The 12,373-nt window shown below is 36.4% G+C and overlaps 1 protein-coding gene across 5 annotated transcripts in view; it reads left to right on the top strand.

The window, feature by feature from the left end:
- ELF1 (E74 like ETS transcription factor 1) overlaps window positions 1–11,106 on the top strand; it is a 121,484-nt gene extending 110,378 nt beyond the window's left edge. For all 5 annotated transcript variants that reach the window (XM_070380224.1, XM_070380226.1, XM_070380227.1 and 2 more), the window contains exons 7-9: window positions 145–337; window positions 1,276–1,719; window positions 9,051–11,106. In XM_070380224.1, coding sequence (XP_070236325.1) covers window positions 145–337; window positions 1,276–1,719; window positions 9,051–9,645 — 1,232 coding nt within the window. In that variant the 3' untranslated portion in view covers window positions 9,646–11,106. The remainder of the gene's footprint in view (window positions 1–144; window positions 338–1,275; window positions 1,720–9,050) is intronic.
- Window positions 11,107–12,373: the final 1,267 nt, after the last annotated feature.

The raw sequence follows: 12,373 nt of genomic DNA, 5'->3' as shown, positions 1-12,373 counted from the left end.
CTATTATATCACCAGTACTAACTGAACTGTGTAATTTGTTTTATATAATTATAGATGGAACTTAATAAGACCTTTAGTTGTGTTTTATTGTGCTCTTTCAAATAAAGTTTTGGTTCAGTTAAAAAGAAATTGCTTTTGTTTCAGGAAACACAATTTATCTTTGGGAGTTTTTACTGGCACTGCTTCAGGACAAAGCTACTTGTCCTAAATACATCAAATGGACCCAGCGAGAAAAAGGCATTTTTAAATTGGTAGATTCTAAAGCAGTATCCAGGTTGTGGGGCAAGCACAAAAACAAACCTGACATGAATTATGAGACCATGGGAAGAGCTCTCAGGTACGTGAAATTTCTGTAGTTCATTGTGTGAAGAATATTGTTTCTTAAATACTAGAAAGCAGGTAAGTTCTAAAAAGTCAGAGGGTTTTCTTTAGAAATGGTGAATCTTACTATTGAAGTGCTAAAACCACACTACTTATAGAACTGAGTATTTAAATCAAAATATTATTTCAGTCTGGGAAAATGTTCTCCTTCCCCCAAAAAATCTTCATGCAAATAATGGATATTTTATTTATGAAGAGATCAGAAAATGTTGAACTATCATCAGGCATTATACATGGACCACAAGTCTCATATGTTTTGAGCCATTAAACTTAAATTCAGCACAAAATAACAAATATTGGTAATGCAGGTACTTAATAAGAGGGTGCATTTTTAAGCATGAACCTCAGGTATGATATATTACGTTGGAATAAATTAATGCTTCAAGAATAATGTTACCCATTGTGAAAGTGTTGAACAGAGATACCTCTTAAACCCACTTTTAGTTTGTTTTTCTTTGATCATGTCATTTAATCGTCAAGATCTGGGGATATGTTTGAGAAAAACTTAGTGGAAACATCCAGATCTGATAACTTGATAACTTTTTTAAACCATAACTATTTAGTTACAGTTTGCATTTTATTTTTTTAGCTCATAGTTGTTAGGTTCTTGATCTAATTAGAATCAGTGACAAAACTTGAATCACATCTATTTGTACATCATTAAGTTTTATATAGAAAATTTTTTCAGATTTACTGAATTGACTTTAAAACAGGTAGGGACATTATAGTAAGCTATGGAAGAGAAAATAACTACCCTTCATTTAGAAATCCTTTTCTCACTTGTTTCCAACTTTAAACTCTTGTTTATGATTATAAAAGTTTTGCTGTGTTGAATATTATTTTAGTTTATGTTTAACTGAATACAATATTGATAAAATTGTCTGTTTCAAATAGGTACTATTACCAAAGGGGTATTCTGGCAAAAGTAGAAGGTCAGCGCTTGGTGTATCAGTTTAAGGATATGCCGAAAGACCTTATTTATATAGATGATGAAGATCCAAGTTGCAGCATAGAGTCTTCAGATCCCTCACTATCATCAACAGCCACTTCGAGTAGGAACCCAGCAAGTCGATCGAGAGCATCTTCAAGTCCAGGAATAAAAGGAGGAGCCACTACAGTTCTGAAACCAGGGAATTCGAAAGCTGCAAAACCCAAAGATCCCATGGAATCTGTGCAGCCGTCTGAGGCTCTGAGGACAGTACAGTCCACACAGGCTCCGTACCCTACCCAGCTCTTCCGGACTATTCACGTGGTGCAGCCGGTACAAGCTGTTCCAGAAGCAGAAGCAGCCAGCAGCATGCCAGAGGAGACGCTCAATCCTTCCGTTCCGAGTATTAGGTGAGAAAGCTGAAGTGACCGGTGCAGATCGTTGTGTCATGCTCTGACAAGAGTCATTATTGGTTAAATGTGTCAGGATTCAGAAATGAAAATAAAAATGATACAGATTTCAAGCTAGAACTTTTGGTCAACAGATTGTTTCAGCAGCAAGGCATCAGTCCTCTGATTTTATCAGTGATTTGTTGTTTTTAAACTTTGACAGCACTTGATGTGATTCTCCCAATTTGAATCAGTCCTGTATAGCTTTGTATAACTGATTGATCCATATAAGAAGAGATCCACATACAAGAAAATCCAGGGAATGGTTTCAGATCTTTTTGGGGACAAAGTTAGAAGCTGTGAAAATTTAATATAAATTTACATATAATGACCCTTTGGTCATTGAGTTCTAAGAAATTTGCATTATTCCTTGGGAAGATAACAGTCTTCTCAGATAGTATCCAGAATAGTCAAACAGGTTGGGACTCCAGGAATCAAAGGTCCTCTTTTTCAGGTTTGTAGAGTGGCAGAGTTGGAGGAATAGTTTTTTGGTTTAATCAAATCAAATCTGCCTCATAACCCCAGAGACGATATATCTTAACAAAGTCTAACAACAACTTAGACTGTTTTTTTTGCAGAAACTTGTGACTGGTTTTGACTGATTTAGAATGGGGAAAAAGGAGGAAGGCAGAAAATTAGGTGGACATTTTCAGGGTTCTGTTTTTTAGTTTCTACTGCTGTGAATTTCTAGAACATGACTTATAAGAGCCATTCCAAACCCAATAAATATGATTCTTTTGATTATTTCATTAGCTGACTCCTGTCTTACAGTTGTATATTCTCAAGTGTAAATGCTGGATTTTTATTCAGTTGACCTTGAAGTAAGCATTACCTGGAGTCAAAACAGACCTACTAGACCATTCAGGCTTCCTTGTACACCCCATTCAACTTTTGACAAGTTTAAGAGAATTGAATGATCTTAAATTATTGACGTGTGAGGGGTGTAGGTCACATTTTTCCTATCTTAATTAAACAAGTACTTATTTAACTATGTTTTCCTGTTAATGCTTTGTTTTCCTCTAAGTTCTGTTGGTTACTTACAATGACTGAGTATCTAATTGGAATTATTTGGTTCCGCCCATTGTTTTCCAGGCTCTTGTCACTCTTTGTTGTCATTGTGTTTGTCTGTGTTGATAAGAAACATGCAGATCACTGGGACTCCCTTCTTGGATGGATTCAGTTGTGTTTTTTTTTTTTTTTTTAGCATCTCTGACCAAAGGTTCCTTTTTAGACCTTGAGAATAAAAACAAACCAGAAGAAAAACAACAATAACAAAAACACACAGCTCTAGCTCAGAAAGATAATAAATTATGGTATTATATTGGATACTTTATTACTGTGAATGTCAGTTTCTGAATAAGACTCAGTGCCAGGTATTAAAGGGTTGTAATTAAAAAGCTTCCTTCCTGTGATTTTCAAGCTGTCTTTGGTATACCTTTCAGAATCTTCGTTTTTACATTCTCTGAGAGGTCTATGGGCTTCCCTTGTGGCCCAGAAGGTAAAAAAGAGTTCTGTGGACTCTCTGCCTGATTCCTCCTTCTCCTATTTTTTTCTTTTCCAACCTCTGTGTTATCGATGCCTCTCATTATATGATGTTTCTGACCAGAGCCATCCTTTGTTTAATGGGTCAAGAGCCAGCATTTGTGGTATTGCCTTCTTGCAGCTGTTGTTAGATCTGTGTTGCATACAGAGTGTTGTCCAGTTTCCATAACTTCCGCTGCCAGCTCTTGCTCTGCTCAGAATTCCTTCCAGCTGAAGCTGACTGTTTCCCTCTGCCATGTTCTGGTACATAATCCAGGTTTTCAAGTAACTTTAATGCCTGTCTCATGCTATCCATTTAAATCTGTAGAAGCTACCTTCTATCCACTATCCTTTTTCCAGCACCTAACACAGTCTGACACAGAACACTCCTTCATATTCATAGAATTTGTTTGGAAGTAGTATATATAATTATTCTTTATCTCCTTTTAGAATAATGAGTTGTCTAAGTGGACTACTTACAAAATGAACAAATATAAAATTTAACTCTTCAAACTTTAAAACACAATTTTTTATTCTTTTTTTTTTGACTGTGACTTGTGGCTCACAGGAGGGGTATTAGTTCCCTGACCAGGGATTGAACTAGGCCCGTGGCAGTGGAAGTGTCAAGAACTAAAACCACTGGACCACCAGAGAATTTCCAAAACACAATTTCTTCTTGTAGAAATTATCGTGTATTTATATGACTATCTATGTATCTACATTCATTTTTTAAAATCGGGGTATAGTTGCTTTACACTGTTGTATTAGTTTATGTTATACAGAAAAGTGAATCAGTTATATCCACATACATTCTTAATCATTTGTTTGATTTTAAAACAATTCTTCTCTCATTTGGTTGTATTTTATTTTCCTCCCTCAAGTCCTACTTATTTTCACTGTAATTGTGCCAACTTTTAACTGTAGAAATTTCAAAATATGGAAGGGTTGAAATAGTACATTGAACCACCTGTTTGTCATCCAGCTGAATTTACAATTGGTATTTGTTTCTTTGCCTTTTTTGCTTTCTCTCAATATTTATTTATGCCCTTTTTTTGTTTGTTTGGGTATTTGTCAAGTCAGTTGACATCACCATGACATTTCACCCCTAAATATTTCAATGTACAACTCTTTAAAAATACAGACATCTCAAGTAACCATATTATCACTCCTAAGTTACAGAAATTTGGCTATATCTTTCTTGACTAGTTTTTTAAAAAACCAAAGACCTTTGAAATATTTTTTTTCTGTAGTTGAGAGAAGGTACAATACTTACGACTTAGTTCAGTTCGGTTTGGTTGCTCAGTTGTGTTCAACTCTTTGCGACCCCATGAATTGCAGCACACCAGGCCTCCCTGTCCATCACCAACTCCCGGAGTTCACCCAAACTCATGTCCATCGAGTCAGTGATGCCATCCAGCCATCTCATCCTCTGTTGTCCCCTTCTCCTCCTGCCCCCAATCCCTCCCAGCATCAGGGTCTTTTCCAATGAGTCAACTCTTCGCATGAGGTGGCCAAAGTATAGGAGTTTCAGCTTCAACATCAGACCTTCCAATGAACACCCAGGACTGATCTCCTTTAGAATGGACTGGTTGGATCTCCTCGCAGTCCAAGGGACTGTCAGGAGTCTTCTCCAACACCACAGTTCAAAAGCATCAATTCTTCGGCGCTCAGCTTTCTTCACAGTCCAACTTTCACATCCATACATGACCACTGGAAAAACCATAGCCTTGACTAGACGGACCTTTGTTGGCAAAGTAATGTCTCTGCTTTTGAATAAGCTATCTAGGTTGGTCATAACTTTCCTTCCAAGGAGTATAAGTGTCTTAATTTCATGGCTGCAATCAGCATCTTATGAATTAAATTTAGATTAATTATTAAATTAATGTAACAGGAACTGATAACTTTCAAAACACTCTATTTTTCATATACTTTACATATATTAAAGTATAGAATCCTTATTGCACAATGAGGTATAGGTAATATTCAGTATTCCTATTTTATAGTTGAGGAAACCGACGCAAAGAGAGGCCAAGGAGCCTGGTCACAGGTGGAGATAGTGGTGGAGATAATGTTTTAATACAAGAAATTTAGTCTAAAGCAGTAAACTTAATGATCTGACGTACTCTCAGTTAATTCACACAATCACAAGAATTATTACTTATTTACAGAGAAGTAGCAACATATTTTTTCTCCATTTTTTCCTTTACTCATTTCTTTTTATCTCACACAATTGCCCATAGAATTATCCCTCAGTATCCTCAGGGGATTATTTCCAGAATTCCCTTCAGACTCCAAAATCTGAGGTTGCCCCTTATGTAAAATGGCTAATCTTAGCATATAACCTGCATATAGCCTCCCATATACTTTAAATTATCTCTAGATTACTTATAATACCTAATACAGTATAAATGCTATGTAAGTACTTGCCAGCATGTAGCAGATCATTCAAGCTGTGCAATTTGGAACTTTCTGCAATTTGGGGGGAGGTGAGGCTGGATATTTTCACCTGGGGATATCCAGACTCACCTGGATATTTCTGGGGGAGGTTGGTGGAATACGTGGATGTGGAGCCATGAGTATGGAAGGCCAACTGTGTCTATGTTGAAATTGATTAAACTTTTCTTAATTGATTTATGGTATATATGTTCAGGTGTACAAATCTTAACTTTGGCTTCACAAAAATAAACCTCTAGTAAAGTATTTTCCTAAAATTGTCCCTTGGTAAACTTGGAAGTCCATATACCTACCAAGTATAACTTGTTTCTCTACAAGGTTTTTCCAAGCACTAAGTTTGTCTTAGGGTCTTTTAAATAAATTAGCCTCTAAAAATATCAATATATAATTTATAGGTTACTTTAAAAGCAATATAATGGAGTAGGAATTGTTGGGCATAAAATTCTCACCCTACAACCCTTGTCAATTATTGGATATGACATTGGATTATATTAACCAACTATTCTGTTTCCTCATCTATAAAATAAAGATGATATTATTTAACCTGACAGGTGGTTGTAACAATTAAATGACACTTCCTGACAGCTGAGTAGATATTTAGCAAAAGCCAAATATTATATTGTGTATCTTTCTTAGCTTCAGAAAGTTTGAAGAATTTTAAATAACCAGTATTGTACCAGTTGGTTACAAGCAGCTTGGGCTTTTTAGAAGTAGTTAACTGTAATGTAACCTTTGTTGTACAATATAATTATAAGCAGACACAACTGACAGTTTAATAATTAACTAAGAAAAAAATGGTTTTAATTCCTGTGGTTGGGAAAAGGCTGCATCATATTTAATCCTTTAATCTCTGAATTTTTTATTAGTGAAAACTTATTGTTTTATAATTTGTTCAAATAGCCAGTATATTTACACTGCAGGTATTTTAAGTCAGTATATATATTTTCTGGCAGATGGCAGTCAGATGCCCAGGAAAGGGCCATCTTTTTCTGACTTCAATAAAATGCATTGAATGTCTCGTGGTAGCCCTGATTAACAACATGGAACTTTTCCAAGTAGATTATTGGTTATGCCATACCTGAGAGACGGAAAGAGAAAGGGGTGTGTGGGTATATTAGAGTTGTAACTCCCTACTGTTTAAAAATCTAATAGTAAGTATCCCTCTTTACTTGAAGTTATTCAGGACTTACGTGACAGTATGTTGTAATGGTTAAGCACATAGGCTCTGTAGTTGATCCCTTTGCTTATCTAACTGCTCACCTTATGTGAGCTATTCAGCTTCTTTCTGCATTAATTTTTTTCATGTGGAAAATTGTGATAATAATACTTATTTGGTGGCCAGGCTATACATATTTATAGATACATTCTGTATGCTTTCTATGTGCCAAATTCTATTTTATCTGTATGTACATGTACATGAATTCTTGGCATGGGAAGCTCTTGGATCTTTTTTATTTAAAAAATGGTATCAGTCTGTAGGGTCAGCTACTATTTGCAGGCTTAGATTCTACCCAGGATATCCTGATTTTAGGCAGGCAGGAAAAAAGGGAGGTACAGCGTATTTTGGAAAAGTGCTCTAGTTCCCAGAGTTACTCCATACCCTTCCAACTCATCACCGCCTGCCCAAGAGTATTAGTATACCTGGCCTTTATTCCTAGCTGTACCCTGCCAACCTAGTACATCTTCATTACTGGACTCATATTCTCCTCTAGCAATGTCCTGCAAAAGGGCTGCTGACATCCTGGCGTGGACTGATTCTCACAGTGGGGACTGTGGTGGCGAACTGAACCTGAGAAACGGTGTCCTGCGTGTGTGGGTGTGGCCCCAGCTCTCCCGTGTCTTTCTGCTTCCTCTTACTTTCTCCTGAGTTGTACTGAGTCATCTTCCACATTACCCACTTGGTTTCTGCTCTACAATTTCATTTTTCACGTGAGACAGGCCACGTAACTGTAACTTGCTAAAATTTACCTGTGATAGTCTCAAGGCAGTAATTAACATTTCGTTTATGGGGACTAATCGGGCTCTCAGCCATTTGAAGTAGCAATCCTCTCCCTTTTGTCAAATAGCTTTATAGAATTCAGAGGAAACACAGTTGAGATCCAGATGCTGAGTTTGTTCAACAACATTTGTTTTGTATTGACTATAGCCATGAGTATAAATTTCACAGCTGTGAACTTTAAAAATTAGATTGACTTATAATACCATTTATGTACCTCTTTTCTTCAATAAATAGAATTAACAACTTAAACTGGATTTTATGTTAAAATTGTATCTTTATGATTAAAATTTGTGCAGATTACTTGAGCTGAGAAAACACACCTCAAAAACAACCTTTGTTAATTTTTGTCAAGATTTGGCCTTACCTTTTGTTCTCTCTGCCATCCTAAAGAACCCTCATGAGTTATATTCATGACTTGTTTTATGTAATATGAGCCATGAATTATTAAAATTCTTCTAATAATTCTATCACATATACGTTTAAGGTTGAAGTATTGTTTAATTTTAGTTAATTGAGTGTTTTCTCTATATAATAGAAAGGTGAAGTCGCTCAGTCATGTCTGACTCTTTGCGACCCCATGGACTGTAGCCTGCCACGCTCCTTCGTCCATGGAATTTTCCAGGCAAGAATACTGCAGTGGGTTGCCATTTCCTTCTCCAGGGGATCTTCCCGACCCAGGGATCGAACCCAGATCTCCCACACTGCAGGCAGACTCTTTACCATCTGAGCCGAAACAGGTTGAAAACAATTATAATCATGTGAAGTTTGGTAATTTGGTTGGACTTATAGATGACGTTATCCCTCAAATATTAAAATGATAGTGGATCCAGTGTTTATTTAAAAATTCCTAATTTTTGAAAATTACCTGGCAGTCCAGTGGTTAGGGCTCTGCATTTTGCCAAAGGCCAGAACTGATCCCTGGTCAGGTTACTAAGATCCCACAAGCTGCATGGTGCAGCAAAAAAAAAAAGAAATTCCTATTTTCTGTCAGGCAGCTTATGTATAACTGCCTTGGGAAACATTTTGATATCCTCCTTCAACAAAAAATTGCTTCCCCATTTGTGTTAATACAGTGCTTTATACAGACATTTCCCCACAGATGGCATTACAGTTAATGGACTGAGACTTTTTCGTAGGCCATTTCTGTATGTGCAGTGTTTAATGCTGGGTCTGGCACAATGTTTTCGTTGCGTTGGCAATAACGGGAAGGAGCATTTGAAATGAATAACTCATGTTTTGTTCAAGTGACTTGTCAAGTGTTGTTTTCAGCAATGTAGAATATGGTTATTTCCTCACTTTTATTTTGTAATCTCAATAGGACCATACAGACTCCAGCCCAAGTTCCAGTGGTGGTATCTCCTGGGAATCAGCATTTGCACACGGTAACACTCCAGACAGTGCCAATCACAACAGTGATAGCCAGCGCAGATCCATCGTCAGCTGCTGGATCTCAGAAATTCATCTTACAAGCCATCCCATCCTCACAGCCCATGACAGTCCTCAAAGAAAACGTGGTGCTCCAGTCGCAGAAGCCAGGCTCCCCTCCCTCCATCGTCTTGAGCCCTGCCCACGTGCAGCAGGTCCTCACCAGCAGTGTCCCAACCGTCTGCAACGGGACCGTCAGCGCGGCTTCGGCGCCGTCCTTCAGTGCCACCACACCCATGGTGACCTTTTCTCATCACAGTTCACAGCTGGTTGCTCACCCACCTGGCACTGTAATCACTTCAGTTATCAAAGCTCAAGAAGCAAAAACTCACATACAGGAAGAAGTGAAAAAGGAGGTTGAAGATAACGAGAAACAAGGCACTGAAGACGCCGAGCAGCAGCTGCAGCCTTACGTGATGGTGGTGTCCAATGGATTTCCTTCTCAGGCAGCTATAAAAAACGAACTACTGGAGCCCAGCTCCTTCTGAGGAATACGCCAAAGGAATTACAGATGGCTGTTTTTTAATTGAACATTTTCAATTGTATGCAAACTATTGATTCTAAGATAAATCCTCCAAACTTTCCTCATTTTGTAGTTACTTGTTAAAAATTAGTAACAGTTAATTTTGACTTTGTTAGATGAGGGGGGAAAAACCCAGATATTTCTGTTTGTTCTCCAAATATTTCAGAATTCAGTTGTGAAGGAACAGGCGTTTTATACTATGAAGACATTGAGTTTTTTTCCAGTGGTTATATCATAAGCATTTTACAAGCACCATTTAAAATTTTATATTGCATTAGCTTTTCTGATTCTTTTGTAAATACAATACTTAAATGTAAGACATCAGGAAATTTATATAGGAGCTGTTTTCATTCCACTTGTATCAAAGGTTAAGTCTTGACTCTTTGAAATGCAAGACACCTATTTTATGCTTTGTTAAAATTATGATTTCACTTAGATTGACTTTAGTTTGTTGCACTGTATGTTGAGCTATGCCTATGTAAAATATAACTTTAAAAACTGAAATGTGCCCATGATAGGGCTGAACCTGTTTCAGAAGCAGGCTAATAGAAAAGTATCAGCCTGAGTGGTTCTCCTGCTGACTAGCTGTGTAACCTTGGGCAAGCCACTTGATCTTCTGGGCCTCCTAAGAGGAATGGTGTATTGGATTAGACTCCACCTCCTATCTAGTTCCTATCTAGTTCTCCGTTTCCCATCTAGTTCTAAATTTTATGATTCTAACTCCTACATTTATCAATTTATCAAGTTTATCAATTTATCGAATTTATCAATTTATCAGTTAGTATCAATTAAACATTATCAGCTTATCTCCTAATGTAAATATAACTAAAATATTACAGAAAATTAATGGCCCTAAAAAATTCATTTTTCTATTATCTGTAAAACCTGCTATGAACCTGAATTCTCCCTAAATAGTTTGTTCATTAACTCTTTAGGCCCCTGTGCACTGTGATCCACTAGTAAACTTAGGTTTCTGAGTGCTAAATGATACACTGCTATTCTGAAAGAGTCAGGGCTCTTTAAGGGCCCAGACAATTGGCTAATCTGACTGAGTAGTCAGTTGCTATAAAACTGTAATTGCTTTATATTTTGGATCTTTTTTTTAATTGGGAGTGGGGGAGGGGGAATTATATACAAAGATAATCTACATTATATATCCATGTTTCTAGATTACTTTTTAGATTACTTTTTCATCTGTAAATAATGTACACTTAATTTCACAAGAAAAATTGTTTCCTGCAAATTTTTTAGTATAGCAAAAAGCAATTTTTGTAGACGAAAAAATCATTATGTTTAGAGGTCTAATGTTATATGTTTTCATATTACAGAGTGAATTTGTATTTAAACAAAAATTTAAATTTTGGAATCCTCTAAACGTTTTTGTATCTTTAATTGGTTTATTATTAAATAAATCATGTAAAAATTCTGTGTTTTTTGTTTTCAAGCAAGTGTTTCTTAATAGAAAATGTTACTAGTATAACAATGTTACTGAATGTTTATATAATAGCTTCCATTAGTCAGATAAGATTTGCAGAATGTTATCTTCTCAGTTTTCCTTTCTACAATGCCAAATGGCAGTTTCCAGACATGACACCATGGATTACGAGGCTCCAAAAATTGGAAAATAAAATATTCCCAGCAATAATATTAAACACACTTAAAAAAACAAGTTTTCTAATTAGAAATTAGATCAGTTGTTAAACTCAGAAAACATAGAAAAACATAAGAAAATGAAAATCTCAATCCAATACCTCTATACCTAGTAGTAACTTCCACTTACTCATTTCTTCATGTCACTTAATATTTTTCTGAAATATGGTTTTGAAAGGAGCATTCTTGTCTCTGAAGATGGAAGCAGAGAAAAATGTGAAGGGGCAGGCCTCACTGGTTTTCTTGTTTACTACCCTTAGCTTATACCCTTCTGTTCCACTGTTTTTCTACAACTTTCCATTCTTCATCAAACCTAGTATATACATGTATATTGGGGAGATGGGTGATCAAAGTGTATATATATAATATATAGACACTTTCTTATATTCTTTCCCATTGTGTTATGTCACAGAATATTGAAAACACTTCCCTATGCTCTACATTATGAGCTGGTTGTTTATCCATTCTATAATGGGTGGCTTGCCTCCGCTAATCCCAAACTGCCTCTCCTCCCCTCCGCTGCTCCCCTCCCCCTTGGCAACCACTAGTCTGTTTTCTATCTGTGAGTCTGTTTTTGTTCTGTAGATGTTACTGATTTTTACCATATTTTAGATTCGACATATAAGCGATATGATAAGATACTTGTGTTTCTCTTTTTGACTGACTTTGGTTTACTATGGCAATCTTTCAGTCCATCCGTGTTGTTCAAATGGCATTATTTCATTCTTGTGGACGGCTAATATTCCGTTGTATATATGTACCACATCTTCTTTATCCCTTCATATGTTGATGGACATTTAGTCCATTCATTCTTAACCCTCTGTAGTAGTTCATTTGCCCTATTACCCTGAAATTACTGTTGCAAAGGTCACTAAATAGCCATCAGTTTCCATATTGCCAATTCTCTTTTTTGACCTTTCCAATATTTGATAACCTTTTAAAACTTACTTTTTCTTCAAGTCTCTATTGCCTTTACTTTTGTGCCAACTCTTTCCTGTCCTCTTCTTACCTTCATAGTCATTTCTTAGTGCTGTTCTTGGGCT

Source organism: Bos mutus, chromosome 12, assembly GCF_027580195.1.
Source record: "Bos mutus isolate GX-2022 chromosome 12, NWIPB_WYAK_1.1, whole genome shotgun sequence".
Lineage (NCBI taxonomy): Eukaryota > Metazoa > Chordata > Mammalia > Artiodactyla > Bovidae > Bos > Bos mutus.
Note: the sequence above shows the minus strand (reverse complement) of the source record. Positions and strands in the feature narration are given on the sequence as shown.